Source organism: Neolamprologus brichardi, chromosome 14, assembly GCF_056152115.1.
Source record: "Neolamprologus brichardi isolate AB-2024 chromosome 14, ASM5615211v1, whole genome shotgun sequence".
Lineage (NCBI taxonomy): Eukaryota > Metazoa > Chordata > Actinopteri > Cichliformes > Cichlidae > Neolamprologus > Neolamprologus brichardi.
In genome coordinates this window covers 8,559,867-8,587,604 of record NC_142117.1, presented here as the reverse complement: position 1 = coordinate 8,587,604, position 27,738 = coordinate 8,559,867, and the positions used below count along the sequence as shown (strand labels likewise).

Sequence of the window (27,738 nt, the reverse complement as noted above, 5' to 3'; positions counted from 1 at the left end):
CACATTTGTCTCCGAGTGCGCTAGTATTCTTCCGCCAGTGAATTACAGTCACTCTCTTTTTTTTTTACAGCTGTGGCAAAAAATAAACACAAAGACTCCCATTTAGCAGAACAACAAAAAAGAGACAAAAACAAGCAGCTATTTTATGAAGTTTTATTTCATTATAAATAGGAGTGATAATGCGCTCGTACACATGACATTATGTCATATCGCTTTGTCAAATAATACAAAAAAAATATATCAAATGAATGAAAGGACTGCTTCATTCTAATATAGACAGAAGGACAAAGCAGGAGTGCTCGTGACGACACTCTGCTATTCACAATTTCACGGATAAAGGATTTTAGTTCTTTTGCTTTTTTTTTTAATGACGTTGCTGACACACAGGACGCTCGTGACAATAAATATGTCTGGAATGCATCGGAAAACTAATCAGCATTTCCTGCTTTTGTAAGACGGAAGTTTAAAAAAAACGTTTCAAACAACACAAAGTAATAAAAAAATACAATTTTGGCTTTGTCATTCCTTCGTTTGCTCTATATACTGGCTTTCCCTTCACTCAGTCCTTTCAAGGCCCGAAGCCCTAACAAATGTGGTCCCCTCAGAGTGCTCTTTTAGCTATATTAGCAGTGTTTCCTATTTGTTTTGGACCCGAAAGCCTTCAAAGGCACATGTGTTGCTCCTTTGCAGAGTCCCAAACTCGATCCAGAGAATGACTTCAAGAGGCACATTTGATTTTCTTATTGTTTTAATGCTGAGGTTGACTCTAAGTTATGTGATATTGCACTTCTGGTCAGCTGGGAGAGTGGCTGTCTTTAGTCTAAACTCTTTTGCTTTCTTGCTTTCTCAAGTGTCTCCTGGTCGTGACTTGTGACCTGCTGGATTTTTCTTGCCAGGAGAAGATCTTTAGAGGGTTTTTTTAAACACTGTGATCGATCTAGCTTGTCGTCCCCCCTCCCGTTCCGCACGCCCTTTTTTTAAAGCCACTTCTCTGCCACCCTCTTCTACTGCGCTCTCATCTGTCACTTTCCTTAAAGTCACCCTTTGACCTCTTTAAAGTTTCTCTTTAAAACGACAAAAGGCCTCACCGTCTGAGACATCAATGAGATAGAAAGGAGGGAGAGAAGGCAGAGGGGGAGGGAGGCGGGAGGAATGTTTGAATTAACTTTCTCTGCCGTACAGCTGTGGTGTACATTAGACTTTCTGACACAATAAAAACCCACGGATTCGTTAGTTCGAGTTTGTTTTCCTTCTCTCTGGAATTTCTTTCCATGTGTGGGATGCTGAGATGTCAAATAAATGCAACAAAATCAACAAAGCCATTTTCTTCCCCCATACAATTTAAGGATTAATTCGGGAATCTTCTAGGCGCTCATGTGGTGCAGATACGTAAACATGGTAGTCTGTGATGATAGGTCGGGGTTTTCTGTCCTTACAGGCAGAGCTGGCCGTACAACTTCATCCTCGTGACACAGCAAATGGTCCGAACTCAACGACAGCGAGCACTGGAGGCTCCGTCGTTCATCTAAAATAGCAAAGTTTGTGGTTCATAAAGAGTTTTTGCTCCTTCTTGTGGTCCCTTCTTTTTGTTTTTTTGTCCATTTTTCCTCCAAAGAGAATTAAGTAACATCCTGTAGTAGACAGTAAATGGTAAAACAAATTTGGTCCAGATATTCAAATATTTCTGTCCCTACGTACACACTCTCTCTCTCTCTCTCTCTCACACACACATACACGCACACACACACACACTCACACACACACACACACACACACACACACACACACACAAACACACTCTTGTGGGGCCTTCAGTGAATCTTGAAGCTGCTCATCAGGTGATTTCATGCCTCAGATAAGGAAGGGTACCTGTAAAAAAAAAAGAAAAGAAACAAAGGATGAAACAGTTGTTGAATTATTACCTGGAAAAAGTAAATTTAAAAAAACAAATTAAGTGGAAATACAATAAAAGAGATATATGGCTGCAATAAATTTTGGGCATGTGTTTTTACGTCCAGTTCTGCCAACATATGGCTGTTGTTAGCATCGCATGTGACAACAGTAGTTTGTGGTGTTGGGTCAGCGCAGAGAGATGTGAGAAGTGCAGGTATGTGCAGAGGGAAACTAAACTATAAACTAATTATTAAAGTGAAATTTAATGGAAGAATTTAGATGTAGATCATGTATTTAAACACCAATATTATTATTATTATTATTATTATTATTATTATTATTATTAATAATAATAATAATAATAATAATAATAATAATAATAATAATAATAATAATAATAATAATAGCATGCTGGTTTAAATTCTTCTCCCGAGTCCCAGAAACTACATTTTGTAATTAGCAGATTTTTTTTTTATTTGTGTTGCACTTATTTATTGAGTGTGATGTACAAACAGGGCAGAGAATCCCAGAGCACCTCGCAATAATGTTACAATATGTGGTTATCAATGTGACACAGAGATGTTGTAATACTCAATACACTACAAGACTGTTATTAAATATATATCCCAATATCTTAGAAACTACAAAAAAGGCCTTAGAATGGTCACTTTAATGTCTCTAATTTTGTATGCACACATAAACCAAATGGTCCATTTATTAGCTCTCAGATTATTTTTCCAGTGCTCTGATCTTTTTAGTAGTTTTTTCTTTTCTTCTGTAAGCCTGTCAACTGTCCTTGCCATTCACTCACACTCACTCATCGGACAGAGAACAGAGAACAGAGAACAGACAGAGAATTATAAAGTAGTGATTCTGATAAGTCTAATTGTTTGGAGAGGCTATTTAGAGCCGCTGCAAGTTTCATTGAAAACACTGATATGTGCCGCCAGCGGAATCAGGTAGCTATGTTGCAATACCAGTATTTCAGTATTATTGTATCTATATGAAAATCAAAAGTGTCTAATTGGCCGCAGCTTTTTGTTATAATAGAATTTTATCATTAATTTTTCTCATTGCACCTGTGTGTATAGGCTCCTCTATAACCGAGTATGTATGTTAAAAACCAAATGCTAAGGAACAAACTGGCTTTGTATTTTTGAGGGCCGATTACATATGAAAGATATAATGGAAATAAGACTTAATGAACAGAGCACAGAAAACAGTAGCTCTGAAGATTTTTGAGAAATGTCATCGGTTCAACAAACAAAGACGTTTTTATGGGTCGATGAGCGCCCTGGGTCTCCGTGACTTGTTTGTTATGGAACAGTTTTCAGACTAATTCTGATTGGAGGCCTTTCCTAATACACAGGAAGAGATGTTTTATGTGAGATGTGTCCATTTTTTCCCAAAGTGAGCTGTAACTGGCACCACAGCCTTACAGGTAAAGAAAATGACAGGTGACCTTTGCAAAAAGCACCACAGAAATGTCTGCTTAGCAACAGAGACATTACATAAATAAAACCAAACAAGTGCTTCATGGATTACCGCTGTAATTTCCGTGAGGCGGTCCAGTGAGGGCTAAAGTGTTGTCAAAATGTGCAACAGTGTGTGGACCAGTTTTTTCATACTGCTCTGGAACCTGGAGCAGCACTGTTCAACACTGCTTCCCCAGCTGACCTCAGTCCTAGCACCTGTTTCTAATCGCCGCCCTGCCAGAGGCTATTAGGATCCGTCCACCCCCAGAAAGGACCTTTCCTCTGCAGATCCAAACCCAACCACACACCGGCTATCCAGTCACACTGATTAATCACATCAAGATGGACTGCTCAGCCTTGTATCGCTGCCGAGGTGCGTGTGTGTGTGTGTGTGTGGGGGGGGCTGCATTTGGAGGTCTGTGTGTATGTAAGCGCACAGAGCTACATGTTAGCGGTTCATCATGTGTGTCGCACTAATTCTTTATTCTGTCCGCTTTAAGATATCAGACCGAGATATTTCATTAGACATTTGCTGCTATCGGATATTAAGTTAGATATTCATTTGATACCTGCCGCCCCACAGAGCTACACAGAGTCAGACTTGTTGGACCGTTGCCATGCTCTTTGAAGGACCCAGTTGTATTGAGGTTGCCACAAGGTCAATGGATGAATCTGATTGGTCAACCCCCTGTGGAGCAAAATTGGAAACGGCGGCCGCTGTAATCACGCTGTGACGGAAAACGATGTTGCCTTCCAAAGTTAGAGGGAGATGTGTTTGAAGTTGATTTTAACCCTTCAGGTAACAGTAATGCGAAGTGAAAAGACCCTCACTCCAGGTATTCTCTGAGGACAAACAGTCTGAGGAGGGCTCCGCTGCTGCTGTCCTTTACCCTGATGCAAGCTGACTCTGCAGTGTACTTCACCGCAGAGTTCAGTCTCAGCACCGGCCCAATCTCCTCTTAGATGGAATCAGATCTGCACAATTAACCCCAACACTTGAAACTGCATAACTGGACCCGCAAAATGTTAACAAGCAGTGCTACAGCTACCTGCGTCCTGTATGTACAAGAGCGTTTTTTTTCAATTTGTGGAAGGAAAGGAACCAATCTGTGGTTACAGGGTAGACCTGAGACCACTGGACTACCAGCGTGCTCGATAATCATACACTGTAACGCCTGATTTGGCTCAAATGTTTTCATATGTAAGTAAAAGGCCACAATAAAACCAGTCAGCGGTTTGGACGAGAAAACTGGAGAGTTACTGAAAGCCATACGCTAGATTCAAAATAAACACAACTCTGTGGTTTTTGTTGTTCTTTAGTTACATGATCTCAAAGTCCTAAGAAAAGCATAGACATGAAAATACACCACATTTTACTGCAGGATCCTATTTTTCATTCCTCTGTATTTATTTATTCATACTTTTCTGACTCCGCATGTTTTAATGCTGTACACACAAAACACAAAATCTCTTTATAAAATACAACTAATTTCTAAGATTTTACAAAGTATTTAAAGTCTGATCTGTCAATGTATACATCTATAATCTTAAAATACTGCTTACTTTTACACCTTTATTAGACAGTTAAGTAGGGAAGAAAATACTGCTTACCTACTGAGCTACACCGGTGCTCACAGTCAGGGTTTTTGAAATACAGGCTTTTTACTTGTAATAGAGTCAAGACTGACTACTTTTTCCATAACACATAAGTGTGTCTGTCTTTGTGTTATTGTTATCTTTTTTTTTTACACAATTGCATTAAAAAAAACTGCAAAAACAGGAACCATGTCTAAATAATGGCATTTTAATGCATTATTAACTAAAAGGTAGGAATAAAAAAGGTGAAGTTTATTGACCTTACTTTGTCCGTACTGGCTGTACTGGTAGGATGCCACGTGGTCGACGGTGTAGCCCGGTGAGCTGTAGGTTGGGGGGCAGTAGGACTGGGAGCTTGGCAGTGAGGGCAGAGCTGACATGGAGGGAACGCTGGTGAGACCCTCCAAGCCCTTGATGTGATCCATCCGCTGGCTGCAGCTGGCAGCCATGCCGGCCGGCGGCTCGAGGCCGCCTGTCAGTGGAGAGATGGCGTAGTCACTTTGGGGCTGATGCGGCACACCGCCTGGGTTCAGAAGACCCATCACCTGATTAGAAAAATGCAAAGAAGAGGAGAGAAATGAAAATCTGATTAGTTATGTGTTCGTTTTTAAATACGAGTACTGAGACCGCCTCTAACGTTGGTAGGATCTGAATTCAATTCAATTTTATTTATATAGCGCCAAATCACAACAACAGTCATCTCAAGGCGCTTTATATTGCAAGGTAGACCCTACAATAACACATACAGAGAAAAACCCAACAATCATATGACCCCCTACGAGCAAGCACTTAGGCAACAGTGGGAAAGAAAAACTCCCTTTTAACAGGAAGAAACCTCCAGCAGAACCAGGCTCAGGGAGGGGCGGCCATAATGACATCTGAATAATGTTAGTGTGGCAGGTTATTCATCTTGGTAATAAGCGGAAGACCATATATGTGTCACCTCCCAGTGGTTTGCTCAGATAGGTGTAATCACTGGAACATAATGCGTTATCAGCAAGGCAAACTTTAAAATTTCAAAGTGATTTTCAAAATTTCAGTGATTAGCACCTTAACCCCTATTTTCTAATACCAAAGGGGTGGAAGACATGTTTCCTTTTTCTTTTATTGCTCCTGATAAACCACTATAATAGCTTAAATATCTGTAGTTTCTCAAGTACAAAACACCACAGACACTAAGACCAACACCAACCCAAAGTAAGGAAATCCCCCTGTCGCATACATCAAAAGGCTGCCAGCGAGCCTGTCCCGTACTGAGATAGCACCAGAAAGGAAGAATTAAGCAATTTGTTTCTGATCCTTGGCTCTACTTATTCTAAAATTCCTTTTTGACACTGCTCCAAAACCCATGGCATAAGATAACAACTTATCTCCAAGAGAGATATGCTGACAAAGGCAACACAAAAGAAAGGTCTGTGTGAGCTCAGCTCCGTTCAAACCCTCCGAATAGATTTCCATGTTCAGATCTCCGTTAGCTCTTGACCTGGTCTTTATTAGCGACCAGATAATCAAATTTGGGGGGAATAGTCCTTGGCCAGCAAAGAATGGAAAAGAGCTGCGGGGCGAAGTGTTTCAACTGGCTTCAAAACAGACCTGATACCACGACTCTCTTCGCTCACTCTTTGAATTTACCTGTTTGTTAACAAAATCCACGGTAAACCATAAATAAGGAATAGACTGACCTTATCACTTATGAAATTAACTCTAACTGAACCTGCTACCTCTAAATGTATCATATCCCACCTCCTTCTCAACCACGCAAAGGCCTCAAGGCTCTTCCAGTTGTCCTAATCAGAAGCAGGTACACCACTCTGCGTCCTCCTGGTCCTCTAAGTGACATATTATTCTACATTCACATACACACATGGTCCTGCTTAAATCATTTCCCAAGTAGGGGAGGTGAGTGGAGGAGTCCAAGTTGATTTTGAGAGGGGAGTTGTGTTTCCTCCTGTGCCTGGTAACATTTTCCTAAAGAATTAACCTGCATTTGAAAAGTTCGATTTAAGCACACAGAGATCGGGGAGACAACACGGCCGAATCAAACTACAACGAGCAGGAATAACTGCCCCGTGAGTGAATGAATTCTACTCTGATGACTTTCATGCTTTTGCTGTTTTAACCAAACTTCTAGCTACCATCCTTCCCCTTTCTCCCTACCTCACTAGGGGGCTGCCCCATCCAGGGTGTTTTATTTTGGAGCGCTGCCGTTGCCAGCGGCCTAAATCAGGGTTTAGCAGGGAAGAATGTCGGGATGGGGGAAATGTCTAAGATGGGGCATTCCTTCCCGTCCGTACGAAATATATACAAATAAAATTAGAACCTTTGCTTTCGCGTGGAAGAATGTTGAAGCAAACATTTTAAGAATGCAATCATGAGAAGGCTTCCTTGCAGCTGTAGTTTAAGGTTCGGTGCGTGCACGTGCACACATGACCACGCTGTCTACGTGTGCACAGTATTTTATTTTGTGCATGTCTTATCTACGCAGGAGATTGGCTAAACATCTAAAAGTATGTGTGATGTATGCAAAACTAAAAGCTCTTCCACATGCTCCCTCAGGTTACCTGCGTATATTCAGATCATTTTACTATCAATGCTGAGATCAGCCAAATATTAGCACTGATCTATTTACTAATGTCAGTGGCTGATATTTCTTTGCTATATCGCATCCTTCTTGTTCTGGCTAAATGTTAAAACATATTAGAATCAAGAGCTAAAACGTTTTAAAAAGTTCAGTATTCTTTAACAGTTGACGTGTCTTTTTTTCTTTGGCACGGAGCTGGAAATTATAATAATAAGAAATATAAACTAAACTAAAAGATAAAATAACGGCCAAATGATTATTTTGAACATCGGTGTCCGTGTCAGCCCAGAATTACATAATTTGTGCATTCCTAGCAAAATTACTGTGAGTCATTTGTGAATAAATTGGCTTTAGTTCTTTGCATGATGTATTTGAAAATCCTAAAAAATGCAGTAATAAATCCTCCAATCTAAACACAAGATTGAAGAGTTAACTTAGACATGCCACTTGACCATGACATGTAATATTTGTGTAAAAGATGTTGCAAAATCCTTAAGTGATCCTCTGAATGTGATGGAGTTGATCAATTATCTACACTGTGTGTGTGTGTGTGTGTGTGTGTGTGTGTAATTATGTGAATCTGCGTGTATATCTTTGCGAGTGTCTCCGTCTTCACACTGCTGTGGCCTCCACCAGGCTAAAATCTCATTTTCTGCCTGTTAGGCTCTCTGACTCCTCTGTCTCCTCTGCTGCGCCCTCTGTCTAGATGCAGAGACCTTGGGACTTCATGCCCGATAATTGACTGTAATTGTCTTTTCACTTCTCATTTGTCACACGTTCACTTGTCCTCTGTGCTTCTAGAGTCTTCGCACTTATCTCCCTCAGCAGCAAGTGACCCATCAGCCACTGAGCGGAGAGCCTTGAAGCTATGGTGCAAACTGGAATCAGACGCTGCTTTTTTATGTTTTTGCAACTTGGTCGAGACTTTTAAAGCTCACGTCACATGCTTCTCAACTTGAGTTCAACTCTTTGAAGTCATGTTCAGATTTAATTCTCCCCAGATACAGTATGTAACACGATCTCCATCTCCCAACCTAAAAACATCAAGTCAGAAGAAGCACCTTCTTAATTATGCTGTTTCCCTTGAACTAACCCATGACAGCGCAGACCCATTTTTACTGTCAGGAGGGTCAAAGTTCAAACTTTAACAGGAACTTTTTTCAATGTGTAAAGGGGGCGGTGACACCGTGGGTTCTTATGGGTTAATTTAATCCCAAACTAAATGTCACTATGTGTAATTTAATATAAGAGTCAAGGTTTTTATTTTCCCTAAATACGATAAAGTATAATGAGCACGTGAAGCAGTCTTACCTCACAGATTAGTTTGTTCCTTATCCTCTAAAAACAAAATCAAGAATCCAAGAACGCTGCTTGATATAAGTTCCTGTTTAATGTCAGTAATTTATCACCACGCATACCTCCAAATATTTCTACCTTGTGTCTCACCTGTGGAGAGAGCCCATTCCCTATGGAAGAGTTCATGGGATTGGTTGGTGCTCCAGGGCTCACAAAGCTGTCTGAGTAGCCTGAGAAGGAGTGGCGTCCGGAGGCGAGGCAGTAAGCAGAGCCTCCTTCTCCTTGTCCGCCGCCACCGGAGGCCTGGTGGCCCGAGGAGGGAGGCAGAGGCTGGGGGCGGTGCACCGTGCTGGGTGGCTCTGACACTACTGGAAGCAGGAAAGATGAAGTTAGAGTTAACATTGTTTGGAAGAACATTTGGGAGAAGTGATTTGGATGCCTGAAAGTGAAATTAAAACTATAACATATCCTCCAGGCAGACTTCAGAGATCTATACTGAATATTCACTTAAGTAAAAGCAAAACTGATGCTGTCAATATAACCTTCCACGTGAAAAATGCCAGAATAAAAGATATTCAAAGTATATTTTTAATACCAACATAATATATAGGAATTTCGGAAAACAACATTTTTTATATATATTAATTTGAAAAAGAACAACCCACTAGCATGACACCAATAGCACTGCATTCAAAATTTAACCCTACCTTGGGCTATGGATGAGGGGGGGTAGCTGCTGTCAGAGAGCTGGTAGGGCGGGATGCTGGACATGGCTGATGGTGGGAAACCCCCTGGAATAAGGTGATTAAATGCCATCAGTTGATTGGCTCCAGCTTGCTTCCTCCATCTTGCTCGCCTGTTGCTGAACCACACCTAGAAGACATCACAATGATGATGTTCAGTCAGTGTGTGTGTGTGCTTCCCTAATGATTGCAGTTTGGTATTTAGCCCTGCAATCTTACACAACCCATCTACTACAGTAGAATCTACCTTATAGGTAATAATGTAACACCTGTACAAGCTGTAGTGATGATTACAAATATTTTGAATGGTACAAACACAAACATATTCACAAATACACGGAGAAACATTTTCAGGGTGTGAAGTTGAAAACGAAGGTGGGAAACAATGTGAGAGAAAAAGTCTGCGTGTGCGTGTATAACACGGCTGGTTGAGTTGACATACTGTGCCCATATGGACGGAGCTCATGCTGGGAGTGTTTACACTTCACATATGGAGCCCATGGAGGAGAATTTACTGGACTTCACATAAGAAATAGGAAAGTACAGATTGGGCCCCTGGGAGCAGAGGGTAAGTTTGTGCTATTGTATGGAGCAAAGAGAGATCAGCAGGTTGCCTTTAAATGGTTTGAGTGTGTATAAAGCAAAGTTTACGTCTGTTTCAGAGGGATGTTTAATGTATGGCAATGTTAGGTCGTGGCTTTCATGGTTCTGTAGGGTTGAAAAGCTGAAAAAGAGAGAGAAAAATTTTTTTGTAGATCCTGACTGTGCACGCATGTGCCTGCTCATACCTGCACCCTGGCCTCCGTGAGCTTGGCCCTCTGAGCGAGCTCCTCTCTGGTGTAGATGTCAGGGTAGTGTGTTCTCTCAAAGGCCCGCTCCAGCTCTTCCAGTTGCTCTGCAGTGAAGGTGGTCCGACTGCGCCGCTGCTTCCTTTTCAGCGGCAGATCAGGCTCTGACTCTACTTCTGAACCCTCATCTGAGTGACTGGCTGCTCAGACATAGGAGAAAATAAAAGAAGACAGCCTTAAGAACAGGTCCATTAGTCTTACCTTATGACACATTGAAAGCCAAATTATGGTCTCTCTAGAAAACATAAAGCGAACACCTGAATTCCTGTTGCTGCACAAACCAACTGAGATTAAAGTCTAAAAACCTTTATTTATGATAAGGAAGAGATATCACTTTCAGCAGGATTGGGAAATGCTCACTTATTTGCCATCTGTTGTCCTTTGTTTATGTTGCTTATAGAAGATGTGTGTGTGTGTGTGTTGGGGGGGTTCAACTTCTTTACACACCCACACAATCACACACACAAACAGCCAAACAGACCTCCATTCAGAAGGAATATTCCAAGCCTAAGGAATAATCCCATCGGACATGATTCCCAGAGCACCACAGGGGGACCGGTGTACTAAAAGCCACACAAAAGGCTAATTTGGATCCAGGGGCCATTCTTCGAGTGTGTGAGGGTGTGAGTGTATGGACAGTAGCCTGAATGGCCAGAAGCAAGCTGACTCGATGAAAGGCAAACTGTCTTTTCAGTCAGGTGATTGCCGCTTTATGATCCAAAGGGACGCTATGCAGCAACTGCTGTTAACAATGTCTCCTTTTTCCTGTCAGTCGACATGCACACAACTACAAGTCCCTCAGATACAAGTCAGTGAAGTGCCTGCTGTAAACTACGCTGTGTGATTTTATAATGGTGACAAAACATTGGATGACATGTGTCGGTTTGATTAAAACTAACCCATAAAAAGACTTTTAATTAGAACAGGGCTGAATGTAGCACTTATAACACTGATATTGGGAGGAAAATGTGAATGTGTATCATGCCTGGTTGTGTGATGTAATTCACCGAACAACAGATAGATTACTCACTGACTCATTCAATGAATAATCTGCCTGTTTGAAATGTATTATTGCAAAGTCATCCCCAGATTTTTTCAATAAAAGCTTCATGACTACAAAGTCAAAATGGATGAGAAACATTTAGAGAATCCAGTTTTCATCGGTCAAAAGTAACAATTTTTTGAATGAAAAGAGAAGAGTGAGCATATATAACAATGACCGTGTCAGTCACAATATCTATCGAAGTTAATGCAGTTGGAAATGAAGCACGATAAATCTAACATCAGTTTTACTCACTGTAATAGCAGGTGTCTTATTAAGTGAACATGCCAACCTGTGAAAAATGGGACCAGATAATTCTTTTATAAATAAAGTTACTCCTTGACTAAACATGTTGGAGAACTTTTTCAAAATTAATAATTTACTTTAAATATACTATCATGTTTCCTTGTTATTTTTGTTGTGACAAAAAGACTATAGACTATGTGGAAGTATTTCTGTCTTCATCTGACTGCTTGCTCTGCAGCTGGAAACTAGTTAAATGTATCCAATCATACAGTTGTGTCAGTCAGGTCAGCCAGTGAGAGAGTAGAGAAGATGGGCTTCACACTGTCAAAGTATTCAGATTACTTTGTGATAATATTAATTTTAGTTGCTAATTAGCTCTACTTCATATTCTTTAGCAGAGAAGCAGAGTCCTGGAAATACAACAGGTAGCTTTTAGCTAAAGCTCTCATTCTGGGATCGAGGAGACGGTACCAAAATGAACTCACTATGGAATTAGATCAAATCAATAAACTCAGAGGTAAATCGACAACAGGGTACACGTTCTTTGGACAAAACTGAATGCAAAGGGTTACTTTCCTCAATACTTTTTAACAAAATCATTGAATTCAACAGGTGTTTTTAGTTGTTTGTTTTTTTTAAGTAATCCTGCCCAGCACTGTTGATCGAAAACTAACATTAAACCTTATCAACTGCAAATCCTCCCATTAGAGAAGCTCTGATCACTGAACTGTTTGCCATTCCTGCTTAATATGTTACACAATTTTATTTTTAAAAATTTACGCAAATTCTAGCTTTTTCACCCAGTGTGATCTTCAGGCTGACTGAGCCTGCTGATATCATGTGTCTTGACAGCTTTTGTGTGTTTTTACTTTTCCTCACTGTCTCAGATTAGTATTAATTCCATTGTGAGCTGCGCTCTATAAGCCAGCAGTTTGGGTTTTTTTAACACACTTACTTCAAACACTTCATTGGCTCCCTTCTAAGTTCACCAAGGCCAAAGCGCCCACTTTTTGTGTTACACTTAATTAATTCCCCCTCAGCACAGGGGAAGTTTTGTGTGCAACACTGTATTAGTTCCCCCCTCAGAAGCAACAATAAAATACAAGAGAATCCAAATAGCTCAGGGCCCCTCATGTGAAACTGATCCTCTCTGCCCCCCTTTGGCGATTTTCTCTTCACAACACCAATAGCAGTGGGAGTCAACTTAACATGCATTAGGAGCAAATTGGTAAAGAAACATTCAAGCTTGAGGGAGGCAATAAGTAAAATATTTTCAAAGAGGCAGCAAGAGAAATGGAGACATTGCCTTAAGCTGCTGCTGAATATTTCTGCAATTTTGTACTATATGATTTCCAGCTCTTCTTCAGTCTCCCTGTGAGTTTAGAAATTCGCCATCGTAAAAAGACTGCAGCGCTTCTCAAAGACACGATCGTTCGAAACTGCGGCAACTGTGGTTTCAGATAACAGCCGTTTTTGGAACGTCTTACATTTGCTCGTCACAGTTTTGGAGGCGAAAACTCTCTGGATTTGAGGGCCAACTTTTTTATATGACTAGAGGACTTTGTGCTTCAGATGGCGAGGAAGGAATTCGGGGTGTGGGGTATGTGGCACTTTGGAGTTTTTTTGGACAGGACGGCTGAAAAACAAGAGACGAGGCCTTCTTTTAGCCTCCCCCCTCCAGTTCTTGCGTGGAGGAGGGCCACAAGGAATGCCCCCAACACCACCACCTCCCCCACTCCACCCCAGCATGCACGTTCCTCTGCATTTCACAGGGATTTGGGTTTTGGGAAAGCTGAGGCAGCCCGGGAAAATCCTTAATCACTTTGGAATTACCTATCGGTTATGAGCGCTACCGGGGTTTCAAGAACTTTTCAAAAGAAGCGACAGTGTGGCACCTCTTAAGTCTCGGGAATCTAGTCGAGATACGATCCTGCAGAGAGGACCAAAGCTGGCTCGTTTCATTTCGATTCGTTGGATTGTAGTATCAGTTGATCTTAAGATCCAACGAGATAACTGTGTTGGTCAGTGCAACAAAACAATAGCAGCACCATGTAGTGACAGGTGAAAGAAAGTGCTGAGAAAACATCAGACTTGAGCATTTTTCACAGCAGCGTAACACACACTTTTTCGGACCTCCTTAAACAAGCACCACCTTCTCCTCCCTCTTCTCTCTCAGTCGCTCTCCCTCCTTCTCACCCTCTCTCGCACCCTCTCTTTGTCTCCCATCTCTCTCTCTCTCTCTCTCTCTGTCTTTTCCACCCATATTTCTCCCTCTGACTCTCGGGCTCTTTGTTGCTCCACAGAGTTGAGGTCTTTGCCGGCAATTTCCACGCTCCATCTGTGGAATCCGTCATGGCTCCCTCAGCCCTTCACAGTGGAGGGCTGTCACCTGCCCCACGGGGGAGCTTGGAAAGGGCTGGGGAGGGGCATGAAAAGGCTTCTCAGAGGGCTGGAGGGGTTGGGGTGGGATAGATGGGGGTATAGCCGGGGGCATTCTAACCCCCCCACCCCCCAAAGAACACCCCTTCTTCCAGAGGGAACTGTAAGAGCACCTGAGGGGGTGAGAAGGGAAGTGGAGGCAACAGGGGCTGTTGCTGTGCTTGTAAATGTACCCATGGGGATAGTCTGTCTGGGCATCTGTGTTTGCTTGGTTGTTGTTGGTAGACGCAAAGTACATCCACGGTTTTGTCTTTTAATACAGTGTGCCCTTTTGAACAATTTCCCCAGATTTTATTTTTATGTGCTCTAAAAGATCCAAACCTCTTCTGTCTCTTCCCACAGGTCTCCTTTGTTTTAAGCAACAGTGCAGCTGGTTGTAAAATGTCATTTAAAATCAAAATGGAGCCTCTCTCTTAAGTTGTGTGGGGTTTGTTTATGACATGTCTTTGGAAAAGACTTTAAACTGAGTTTACTGTGAATGTTAGTGGTGAAAAACAACAATGTGAACACATTTGGGAGAAGACACTCATGGCATATTAATAAATTGTCATTGTGAACTTAAACTTTACTTGATTGCTGTTTCTTTCACAATAACATTATATGTATAAATGTTTTCTGACTGGTAAATAAATGGTTTGCATTGTCTGGATGGTTATTGTCAAGTTAAAACAGATTTTTTTGTAAACAAACATTAAACATTAGATATCTATTTACAGTAAAATGTCAGTTATGGCCGTTCTGCTGTCATTGTAACTGTTATTTATTTGTGTATTTAATCATTTTGGTCAGGTTGGGGTGTTAAAAAGCCCATTCCAAACATTAACTCTGCAGGCTAAAAAATTACAAGGACACTCATCATATTAAAATATGACACCAAGGGTTCCTGCTGCACTTACATATGAGGATTTAAGCCTAAGACTGGTCCCATTAAAACACTATCAGGTAGTATTAGATGCACAGGGAAAGAGGACAGGCTCACTGTCCAGTAATGAGTCCTTTATAACAAAACTACAACACTTGGTAATAATTAACAGTGACAGTATAGTGTATCTAATGTCATCTGATGTCATCAGAATGTAATTGTTCTTGATGCGTATCATCTGTGATCAAATTCATAAAGCAAATTTTTTTTCACACACTAATGACGTCTGACAATGACATAATTACTACAGTTTGTAAACTTTGCTACGTTTTGTTAACAATAAAATTTGCATTAACGTTATAAATTTAATGAACGACAGTCAGTGCCTTTTATACTGTTATTTGGAATAGTTAGTGCAAATCGACTTTTGTGTCTAGAAATAAAGTCTTTGTGGCAATCAATTATTACAAATGTTTTGCATGTAAATATATATTTACAACAATAATTTAAAGAATCAGAAGTCAATATTACATTATCTTTTAGTTTGCCTTTCAAATAATTAAAACGTGTTCCAAAAACAGATTTGAATTCCTGCATTTTTTGTTTTTTACTTAAGGTATACTTCATGTTAAATATACCAATTCTATAATTGTCGTAAAACCCACAACACCTAGGTGATAAAGGGTAACCGTGAGAGACGTGTTTATCATAAAAGAAAGAAAAAATCTCAAATTTAAAATGTATTTCTTGGCACTTTTTACAACCTGAAATCAAACACATCCCTTAAATACTAAAAATGTAATGTCATGCAAATTAAAGTGGCAGGTGATGGCAGTTCATGTGTTGTTGTAGGCAGAGCTGTGCCAAGAACGATGCCAGTCACCCAGCCACCACTAAAGCTCTCTACACCCTGCAGCTCGGTTAAAGAGCTCTTAAACACACACACACACACACACACACACACACACACACACACACACACACACACACACACACACACACACCATGTACGCTCCTCATTCTAAGCTTTTAAAGCTACGTTAATCAAGCTTGTCAGCCCTGAGGCGTCCCTAATTCAGTGTCCAGTACTACTCTCCCTTCTCACATGGCTTAAAAGAGCCGATCAAGTCCACCATGATCTTTGTAATTACAAAATAAAATACCGGAGCAACATCAGTACATAGTGTACCCTACCTTTCCTACTCACGGAGGAAGCAAGGAAAGGTTAGATGGTGAGAAACCTTTCCCCTGCTTCCCGGATCTTTTCCAACCTTGTAAACCTGTGGTTTTGGAGTGCCCCATTTGCCGTCATCGCCTCGCTATCCCTAAGATCTGATCATATCGCTTTGGCACCGTCAAATAGCCTTAGCCAATCAAATTATCCACTCTAACTCTCATATCACTCCCTGTACATATGCATATGCTATATCTTGAAATGCAGTATTTATAGCCCCTGTAAACACTTGACTTCTCTCTGTATACTTTTGCTCCACCTCGGCTTAAAGGCTACAGGCATGCGGTCCCAGCTCTTGTCAGTTCATCAAAATCTGAGAAAATACGAGCCTTAAAAGGGTAAAATTATCTGAGCAGTAGAAGGCCTGGAAAAGTAGCCTCTGCAAGCTTGTCTGGGAGCTGGGGAGCATTAAGCCGCAAAATAAGAGAGGAGCAGTTGGAGTGGGAGGGAGTGTGGGTGGGAAGGGGTTAGAGGAGAAAAGAAAACTGTTTAATTTAACCAAACTGAAGCCCTGAGAGGCACACGGGGCACAGCACTCCGGGCCAAAACAACTTTTTCAGAGCCAAAAAAAGAACGAAAAAACCCCCCAAAATGGCTCCCATCGTGCAACGCCATCCCAGAGCAGAGGAGAAAAAGGAGGAGAAGAGAGGGATTTAGCTGAAACACACTATTGGAAAGACTTCAGCATTGCTGGATTTCTAGGAGGGAGGGGGGATAGTCAGATGGGGACACAAAGGCTTAAATATGTCCACAGAGACATCACACAGTACACACTGAGCATATACGCCTGTGTGCGTGAGAGACGGAGAGAGAAGGAGCTGATGGGGATGTGTCCAATGTGGATTTTGGGACTTGGGGGAATTGACTGACCATATGTGGGCTATTTACACCCCTCTTTGGACATCCCAATAGCTCTTCTGGGGCTTTGGTTAACAGTGAGGGTAAATTGAGCTTCTGACACATTGCACCCCCCACCCATCACCCTCACCAAAAAAAAAAAAAAAACCCACAAAACAAAAGGCAGAGGAGACAAACGCAGCATTTATTTGGGCGGGCCGACCGTGCTGCTCCTATTCAGCGGCAGGGGGACTAAGTGACTGGCCGACTGCATTAAACAGTATATAGAAGTCAAGGCAGGCAGATGCTGGGATGGATAATGGCTTTACTGACAGCTTATGGACCCATCTGTGACTCTTTCTGATGGGTTGAGAAAAACTGTGCGTGTGTGCATGTGTGTATTTTTTGTATGCGGGTAGTCAAGAGGGAGGGGTGGCAGGAGAATGATCTCACTTGACTTGCTAAGAGGAGGTTTCAACCTTCACAGATGCCCTGTAAATGAGCCAGAGCAGTGTGTGTGTGTGTGTGTGTGTGTGTGTGTGTGTGTGTGTGTGTGTGTGTGTGTGTGTGTTGGCTAAAATGTGAATATACAGATAAATGGCACACGAGGACAAACAGTCATCAATCACTGCCTTGTTATGTGCAGAAAAATGGAATAAAGGGAGATGCTGTCAGTCAACACTTACGGGAGCTGTTGTGGATGTCAAGGGGGGGCTCAGGAAGTGGCTACCTGTCATTTATGGCTAAATGTGTTTCTAACCCCGTTTCCTGTGTAACATTAGGGGGGAGCGACCCTCCACAGCCCGCTGACCCTGCAGTTCCTTCTCTGTCTTTTAACTATTGAAAATGTCTCTGAGCTCCAGTCAATGGGGAGGTAAGCTGGCCTCACAGCCTTATGCAATTTTTTTTAATTTTTTTTTTTTTTTCTGACAAGGAAGTATCTTCATCGCTGCACAAGCAGACCACAAGAACTATTTTTCTTCTACAGAAATTAAGGCAAAGAAACAATCCATGGACATGTGTTACTGTTGTTTTTGTATTTTAACTCAAGTATGAAAAGCATGAATAATAAAATCTAGTGAGATTATGGATTAGAAGTAACAGGCTGCATAATGGTGCACTGATTCATTTTTTTATGGGAGAATGAGTTTCCAACTTTTTACCTCAGATAGTAAATATTACAGAGGAACTCTGGGTTTGGCAGTGAATCCCTGTATGAACAAGGACATACCTGTAATCAGGTTCTACACAGTGGTACATTCACTCAGACAGCTCATATATGGTTAATTTCTTTTCATCGTAAATGTCGCTCACATGCAACTTGTGTTGGAAATCAACACGTTCTACAACGGTCTGTGGAAATGCACTGATATTTGCATATTTAAAACCAGTACTGGCCAGTATCGGCCTTGTTAGATGATGTCTTATCGTCTGGTCTATCGGTAGAGTAGATAGTGCCGAATTTGTGCTCAAAGAGTGTCTGCCAGTGTTTTACAAGCTTTTTTTTTAATTAAGAAAAAGTTACAGCCGTTCAGTTAGCTAGTGTATCTAACTAAACTATTGTCTCTCACATAAACAACAACAGGAATAAAGACCCAGGTAAATGTTATGACTTCTGTTTGACCTGTTTAGCTGACATCACTGTCCACTAATTAAGGTAGGCTAATTCATTCACGGCTGCACGTGAACAAGGGTTAAGTAAATGTATTTACACATCTTCTCTTCGTGCTGGAAAGGACAAATAAAACCACTTTTATCTCTCTGTCTCCCTCTAAGCCTGACACAGCCCCGCTGCCCTATCTGAGCCACCACACAGTTAGCAGTGTGTGTGATAGAGGGTAAATAAGATGAATAAGATAGAGTGTTAAATAAATTATGTCTCTCGTGCTGGTTACCACTGCCGGGTCTAACAACTTTGCTTCCAGAAACCCTGAATAGTGTCATGAAGAGCTAAACAAAAAGAAAAAAGAGTTTAAAAGTTTTTTCTCAATTAAGTTGATTTTCAGAAATAATATCGGCATTTGATGCAGATCAAAAATGTGTTTTTTCTTTGGCTATATCCCAAGAATTTAGAAGTTATCATAAACACAGAATTCTATAGTCAAAATAGTTTTTTAGGAAAATACTGATTATGAAATTCTACACTGATATTAATGTTTAAAATGAAAACGCAGTATTTTTAACCCATTTGAATCAGGAAAATAACAAAATCTTGATTCTACATTTTAAAGCCTTCCTCATACTCTTTGAACAGGCAAAGATTCAAAGATACAAAGTGATGAAACTAAATCCCTGACAGGCCCGAAGCAGGCCACAAGGCGTATACGGGACAATACTGATAAATCTGTTCAATGATTCTGTGTCGAGTTGTTCAAGTTTAAGAGTTATTCTAAAACATATTCCCACAGGGCACGACCGCAGCCTTAACACAATTTTAAAGCCTCTTTTCCAACACAAACACAAAAGCTCATGGGCTAATTAGTTAACAAAGCTGTGAAGAAGAAGTCAAGCTTCATCAGTCAGGTGATTGACAGCTGCCTGTCCCTCCATCAGCAGCACATACTGGCCTCTGCCATCTTTGACACTCAACCCTTAACCCCATAACGTGCACATGCACAGACTCACACACATTAAAAAACATCCAATCTCCCAAACAGACAGATATATATATATGAGAGTGACAGACATGCACTCACATTCCTCCTTATTTTCTCAGAGATGCACACTAACACACTCATGCACATTAAAAAACAACCTCTCTACCCCTTTCACCCCCCCAGCTGTTGTGCCTATAGTGCATACTTGCAGCAGATAAAGAGGGGCCTTATTCTAAGGCGAGCCATTCTACTTGACCTTCGCTGGGCCTTTTCACTCTTTCACTCCCTTCAAATCGTCTTTGGGGCTTGCTCACTCTCAGCTCAATGTGGCTAGTCCATCACGGGTGAAGGCTGGGGCGCTACCGCGGGTCTTGAAGGGGGAATACCCCAAATACACCCCACTGCCCCTTCCCCCTTATACACATACATGCGCACACACTCAAAAGCCCCGCCCTTTTAAGAAATCACCCTGACTTCAAAGTTGGTGTGCATTCATTAATTGCCCTTTGAATTGATATCAGAGTGTCACAATAAGAGTGTGAAAGGAAAAAGAGGCTTTAATGAAGCATAGAGCGGCCATTCATTTGCAGATAACTATGTTTTCATGCTTGGATAGTCATCATGCATGGGCTTATTAGAAAAAACTCACGAGAGAGGGAGGAGTACGGGGCGAGGAGAAGAGAGGAGAAGAGAGACAGAGAGAGCCCCGGGGCAGAAGAGAGTGATTTGGTGCTCGACCACTTGGCCCTCGTGCCCCCCTTTGCCCTCGTGCCCAGGGACTCACTGAGTGACACATTCATTCTTTCAGTGGACAGACAGAGCCCTCTTCACCAGACACTTGGCTCAGGCCACTAACAGCTAATAGCTACAGGATCTATCGAGATCTTATTGGTTCTGTGTTTGTCAGATCTGATGACAAAACAGCAACTGGTAAGTTATTAGGGCAGTTACTTTAATTACGATTTCATTTACTGATTATTTCACAGTTATGATTAATGACTTTGGTCTGTGAAACATCAGAACATGTGCGTTACAAATTTTAGAAAAATCCAAGGTCACATCTGTCTTATTTGTATCTATACCCAGACACCCAAATATGTTTAATATACAGTTAAACAAAATAGAGGAAAGCATCAGACGCTCATATCGGTGAAGCTAAAAAGAGAGAATCTGAGGTATGTTTACAGACTGACTGGCTTATTGTTTCAGCTTAGCAGCTTAGTGAAAAGTACAATAAGTTTTCAACTTTGAGATTTTATTTGACCCTTTTTGTAACAGCCAGAAATAAGAAAGAAATTATTCTATTACATAAGGTAGCACACACCCACTGCCTTAAGCGTTCTGAAGTGCATAGGCATGAACTGAAATAGGTAGTTTAACTAATCTTTAGATAATAACTATAGTTTATATACAAAAGTTCAAGTGAAAAGTCTGGCTGAGCTAAAGCCTTAGGCTTATGTCCTCTCGACCCATCCTCTGCCTCCCCTTCAGCTCCTTCACTTTTTTCCTTCACTCCTTCCCCCTCGATCTGTTGTTTTCTCCAGTCATGGCATTGGTCCAGGGTCTGCCCATGTATCACATTTGCAGCACGCCATCTTCACCCCAAGTGGCAGAGAAACCCCGAGTCCCTCCTTCACCCGCATTATTTACACAAACAAAGTCCTGCTCCGTTTCTGTGACAAAGCCAGCTAAATCTTTATGGCTCTTTCATGTATTGTCTGCTCACGGTTCTCTTTTGTCCCTCGGCCATTGGCCCAGGCCACGGATACAATGAGGCCGGCAGAATGGAGGCAGATTGAAGGAATGCGCCTCAATAAACCTAATTATGACATGATGACTGCGCTCACCATGGTAGGGGTTTTTCAAAGATCCCGGGCTTATTCAATTAGCCCTTTCCAGGATCCCCTTTCACCAAATAAAGTTATCCCTTTGACTGTTTGCATTGCAGAGTGGAATGTGTGTGTATGCATGCATGTTGTGTACGCGCACACACGGCCAGCCTAAATGGAAATGTATTGGCTCTCAACAAGGCTCCACTGTATTATCTGGCTAATTTCACCTAACTAAGTATGGACTCCAAAAGATATACTGTGAAAATGTGCAGCAGGGGAGGGAGGAGGTGGGGGCACTGTGACTGTTTTAATCATTAACTTTGTCTGCAGGGTTAATTACTATGAGGCTGAGAGGTTGGTGCAGCCCAGTGACAGGTCTGCATGGCCAACTTTACTATCAAGGATGTATTTATTCTGAAAGAGAAGAGGCATTATGATTTTGGGGAACCTTTCTTTTAGTTTCAATTTTCTTGTTGCATGGGAATTTGGAAGAAAATGTTTACCTGTAAATCAAAAGGTGAGCTTTTAGGCATTTCTTAGTGTTTAAGCCCTTATATAATTAGTTTAGAACCAGGCTGCTTATATATTTCACCTTTTAAAATTAGGTCTAAATCCTTCATTGTGACTATGACTACCAATAGGGGATTAATGCAATAAAGCTACCTTTTTCAACAAATGTGACTTTTTGTTGAAACATGGGTTTTTTATAGGACAAAACGCGGTTGTAAGTGATGGTGTTATTGCCACCGCTTTATGTCAGTTCACTGAGATCGAAGACACTATGTGCTGCTCCAGTTTAAACAGCTGGGCAGACGAGACATTTACAAATGGGAACTTTTAAAATCAGGCTTGAAATTGCAATAAATCCATACACAATCACCCCACAAACGGTTAATACAGAGCTTGATTAGAAAACTTTAGAGAGTGGACTGACTTTCTTTTGTGCGCTCCGGAGGATGCGGCTCAGATATGAAACGAGCTCAGCGCCGCGGGCTGAGGGACAGAGACAGAGAGGAGTAGGAAACAGAGGGAGAGGGGCGGTGTTGCTCTCCAGATGAAAGTGAGATGAAATAAAAGGGTCGATTTAATCTGCTTGAAGAGATTTGGGGAGCAAGTGGGGGTAGAAGAGGAGGTGGGGGCGGTGGGGTGCGGAGGGTTTTCGGAGCTGTGCGCAGCGCAGGACGGGTGGCCGGGGGGTGCACCATTGTGAAGCTGCGCTCCGGGCCAGATCGGGGTTCTCCGGGGAGAACATTGGTCCCCATTCACCGCAAACACTCTTTAATACACTCCCTCCATCATTAAATGTGACATAGCACAATATCGACATCATTTAGAAGACATTATTGATGTTCGAGGGGGCAAGGCCGGCACTCCTCAAAGAATCGATAATGGATGGCGTATTACAGGCTGGACACGGAATTCATGCGTCGAGGGGGAGAAGGCCACTTTGTCCTGTTGACCAATTACATTCTGAACATTATGACAAACGCGGTAATTACGCTTCATCAGATGCTGCTTAATGGGACAATGTTGCTTTAAGCGCGTGGGGTTGCACACAGCAAGAAACTTCTTCAAAGTTTACTGTAGTCAGACAAAAAAAACAAAACAGAAAAGTTTAAAGAAATAATTAAAACACAAAAATTGTAACTAAGCATCTTTACGTCTTCATTTTTAATGCGCTTTTATTTTCTTGATCACAGTTTTACCAGCTCCATCCTGCTGCGTGCCACTTGTTAGCTTACTTTCAAAGTGGCTAACCGACTGTAAATGTTTAATGTACACTTTCAGCGCACACGCGAGCGGCAGCGTGCGCGCGCGGGTTCTGGGAGCGAGCGCGCAACTTCGGGCGATACGTGAGCGGATTTCAGAGGCCTGAATTGTCATTCTGAATGGCAGCCGGCTCCTTTTAGCCGACCCCAAAAGGAAACATTTTGTAGGTGAAAACGGCCATTTTCTCTCGGTGAACGGGCCCTCTAAACCGCGCCGGAGCGCTCCCTGAATAATTCATCCTTCATTGCGGCCTCATAATGTGCGTCGTTGGGCTTTTCTGTGCAGAAGCTCTCCTCTCTCCCCCCACATTTTTTTTTCTTTCTCGGGCTGAATTATAAGCAGGTTGCCTTCTTCTTCTTTTGCGCCGGCCAAAGCTGTTTCCAAGCTGGCCTTTTGTCCTCGTGCAGCCCAAGCGTGAGCCCCAAATAGACTCTCACGCCTTTGTCTCCCAAGTTCATCCCTGAGCGTCCCGTTGTGCGCGCGAGGCGTGCCTTTGTGAGGAGATGGAAACCGTTGAACAAATGTTTGATCAACTCATCTGGGGGACATTTTGTCTCCTCAAACCAGAGACCTTTATCTGTCCTCCCCCGACGCAGACAGCGAGCGAGTGCTTAGAGGGAAACAGTGGGTTAAATGTTGACATTTGGCGGCTTAAACTGATTTAATAAGTGGTAGGAAAGGAAATGGAAACTGTCGTACTCTTGTAATAAGCAACGCATTCTAGCATTTGGTGCCAAACGGCTGATAGATAGTAATAGCTTGATTATGAAAGCAGTCGGTAAATAAAGGTTTCGTTATAATGCCCCCGGTTCCATAGAAAAATGGGGATAAATGGAGCGGACATCCATCATTCGTAGTGTTTCTCTCCTGGATTATATGCCTCGTTTCAATTTAACCGACCCTCTGAGCGATAGTTAAAATTATAATGAACTTTTCCAGGAAGAAAATGTTTAAAGTGATTTCACCGAGTAAATGCTGACACGCACATTACCACATTACAGGCTTTTTTAGGAGTGAAGCTGCATATGCGCAGTAATAGTTGGGAAGGTACCAAATAGAACGAATTTCCACTCTAATGACGCAGCTTAAAGGTAAAGTGATGACATTGCAAATGAGGTAGTTAACTGGACCTTATGCAGTTATGAAGTAATGATACCCCAAACCTCAAACGTCACTAATCTCCAATTAGGCTTCTGTCTGAGTGCGACTGCAGGCAGGGGAATATGCCATGTTTCATTCACTTAACAACTACTTTAAAAAAAGTAATAAAAGTAATGAACTTCCAATTTTAAAAAAAACATACAAAAAGAAAAAAATCTATCTATGTCATATTTATTAATTATTTTCATAAAACTCGGATTTCTCCGTAGATTGTGAGACTTTTCCAACAGGTGCTTACTTTTCTTCTTTATTTATTTAATGTTTATAGTCGACAGCATTTTGCAGCACCAATAAAGATCGATCGGTTACATTATAAACAAAAAGATCAAACTACTGCATAACGCCAATTATGTTTCTATAATGCATGAAGACACTGCTCTTACAAGTGCTGCGTGGATTTATGACGCTCCATAAGTACACAGGAGTTTTTGAAATATGTGCATAATAATATGCAGTTACTGTAACACGGCTATTGAGCCCCACATTGCTTTTAAACTACACACACACACACACACACACACACACACACATTCTTACTTTTTTTCCCGCACAGAGCCATCACCTGCTGTTTGATTTACGGTACGGCCTCATGGGAAAAGCATTAGCGAAGAGATATGGTCGATAAAGAATTCCTAACAAAGCTCCACGCACACACTTTCTCCACCCACACACACAGCAACTTTACAGCACGCAGCAGCTTCACAGACAAGGCCAGTTCACCACCAAATGAAGTAATGTTATTTTACACACAGCTCAACAGGTTGGAGGTGTGGAGGCTGTGGTGGAGATCATGATAGCGTATGCCCCCTTTAATTACAACAACACAGAATATAGGCGGGTGTTTCCACTTTCACTACACTGATAGGCAACTTCCCATCTTGAAATGACTGCAGCAAACTGAGACCGTATCAGATCAAACGGGATTCTGCTGAGCTCTAATGTTTCTAATCAAGCTCACTGATATGAAAAAAGATAAGTCGTTTCACTTATTTTCTTTCGCAAGAACAAAAACAATAACAGCTGGGAGAGTTCACTCACATCTGTCTCCTAAGATGCCTTCAATGCTGTGTTTGGCCCTCCGCTCGTTGTCCTCCAACTCTTTCTTCTCAATTTCATCTTCATCCTCTTCTTCGTCGCCTTTTCCCCCAAACTTACTCCGCATTATGCGACTGATGGCGCTCACTGTGAAAGTACGTTAAGATAAAGGAAAGCAGTTAGTAAAAATAAATAAATAAATAAAGTAAATATTTTTAAGAGTGGAAGTAAAATTAATGTATTATATGAATTGTTTTAAGAAGTGGAATAAATGAATAACTAATAGTTAAAGTATCAAAAACAACAATCTGGAATAAATTGGTTTGTCAGAAATGTTAAAAAGTTGAAAAGTTGCCGTTTATTTATTGTTATATTTTCCAAATTCAAAATATTTTTATCAGGATGTAGATTTAGTAATTAAATATTGGGGGAAAATACAAATAAAAACAACTGATAATAATAAAGTAATTTTTTGAAAAAGTGTAGCTAGTAGGCACACTCTGTTCTTTTCTGACTTTTTATTTTTATTTTTTACCTGACGGAACGTTGTTGCGGTCACAAATCCCATCCTTCAGTAATTTATCCCGAATCTCCCAGCTAAACATACCCGGGTTTTCCCGCTTGTATTCTTCTATTCTCCTCTCTACGTCCGGCGATGTCCCCTGCTTCAAAGGTCAGAAAAGTCGCTGTGTTTATTCACTTGTTGTGGCCCTTGGGGCACAAGGCACATGACTCTATTATCAGTAAAATCAACAGGTTACTAAAATGAATCTACGTCAAACACCCTTACATGGATTTGGATCAAAGAGACTCCGGTCCCTACCTTGGGTTTGCTGCCTCCGATGGCCCCGGGTCTGATGGAGCCGGTCTCCTGGTACCGGCACAGGATTTTGGACACGCAGCCGTGGGAGACGCGGAGCTGTCGGGAGATGACACATGGCCTGATTCCATGGTGGGCCATCTCCACGATCTTATGGCGGATGTGGTTGGGCAAAGGTCTGCCATTTATGAAAACTCCTCCGAGCTGGTTGACTCGGCCTTGACCCAGCGGTGTAGACACTGGATTGGATCAAAATATTACGAGAACTGGTCACCACAGAGAGGGCAAGTTTAGCAAAGACGCAAAAATAATATACAAATAATATATAATATAGCATTAATTATATAGGCTATAAACAGCAAAAAAGGGAGGCGACAAATGCTCCACTTGACAAAGAATAGAGCTGATTATGTTATCGGAGTGGGGCAAATATTTATGAAAATTAAAATGGCCTAAAGTTTTTTAAAGGATAAATCTGAACAAAAAAGTACAAAAATGTGAAAACATTGCTAAAAATAATTAATAAAACATAATAAAAATGTTAAATATCTGTCAATTGAGATGTGGGGCTATTTTATAGGTATATAACCTCTAATTCCTGTCACTGTGACCTAACAAAGGTAGTCTTGGAGCTGAGCTTTGGGACATGACTGTATAAAAACAATAGTGCCTTTTTGCTAACTAGCTCTCAAACGCAGAAACTCTTCAGCCACTAAAGCGTCCTTTTACCTTCCAGAGGGAAGCCGCTGCGGGGATAGTTCTGGGTCAGCGAGGGTCGCATCATCCTGGGTATTGACCCCGCCAACGCAGTCATACCACCGACACCCCAACGACTGCAGGAACCTCCTCCTCCAGCTGCTCTAGCACCGACCGAGCGGCAGGTGGACGTTGTTACAAAGGTTTCCCCGTCGACTGTGAGAATTTTCCCCGAAATTTATCCTGTGTAGCTTCGGAGAAAAGTTAGCCGTGCTCGTGCTAAAGCCAAGCACCGTCCCGGGACAGCCACGAGCCTCTGAGGAGGCAAATTTGACGAGGAAAAAAGGGCAGAGCGTGATTTGGGGGTCGTTAAAAGAGTATGTTTCTCATTCTGTTGGTTTTAATCGCCGGTATTGAGGTTTTCTGAGAAACGCGGGTGCTAAGACGGTGTAGCCCGGGAGAAATATGTTGTTGTTGTTTGTTGACACCGGTTCAAAGTGAGAGGAGCCCGTCAAAAGTAGCGGAGCTCTTCTGTCTCCCCTGGTCAGCGCTCCCGGCTTTGATTGGTAGAGCGTCTGCACTCAGTAGGCAGCGAGGCGCGCGGATTGGCTGAGACTGAAAACTTTCGTCCTATCACAAACTGTCACAATTCCACTCGGACTGGACAGGACAGGGCTTCAATTCACCAAATCCAAAGCTACGACAGAAACATCTCCAGATTCACTCTTGTTTTGA

The 27,738-nt window shown here is 41.8% G+C and overlaps 1 protein-coding gene across 7 annotated transcripts; it reads right to left on the bottom strand.

The window, feature by feature from the left end:
* Window positions 1-176: 176 nt before the first annotated feature.
* Window positions 177-27,515, bottom strand: pax3b (paired box 3b). 7 transcript variants are annotated; one of them, XM_006801154.3, is made up of 9 exons: window positions 27,037-27,515; window positions 26,311-26,546; window positions 26,023-26,152; window positions 25,491-25,634; window positions 10,373-10,572; window positions 9,549-9,714; window positions 8,992-9,209; window positions 5,225-5,509; window positions 177-1,869 (listed from the first exon to the last, which is right to left on the bottom strand). In XM_006801154.3, exons 1-9 carry the CDS (start codon window positions 27,119-27,121, stop codon window positions 1,852-1,854), a joined length of 1,482 nt encoding a protein of 493 aa, XP_006801217.2. In that variant the 5' UTR covers window positions 27,122-27,515; the 3' UTR covers window positions 177-1,851. The 7 variants fall into 7 exon arrangements, with proteins under 7 accessions (XP_006801217.2, XP_006801216.2, XP_035768102.2 ...); XM_006801153.3 differs by having other exon boundaries at window positions 5,230-5,509; XM_035912209.2 differs by having other exon boundaries at window positions 8,992-9,206.
* Window positions 27,516-27,738: the final 223 nt, after the last annotated feature.

Bases quoted from the DNA above. Each gene is read 5' to 3' on its own strand.
- pax3b (XM_006801153.3), bottom strand. From the start codon at position 27,121: ATGACTGCGTTGGCGGGGTCAATACCCAGGATGATGCGACCCTCGCTG. The intron at 26,547-27,036 runs GTAAAAGGACGC...GATCCAATCCAG, and splicing joins CAGCGGCTTCCCTCTGGAAG to TGTCTACACCGCTGGGTCAA. The intron at 9,210-9,548 runs GTAGGGTTAAAT...TCCTGCTTCCAG, and splicing joins CCCCTCATCCATAGCCCAAG to TAGTGTCAGAGCCACCCAGC.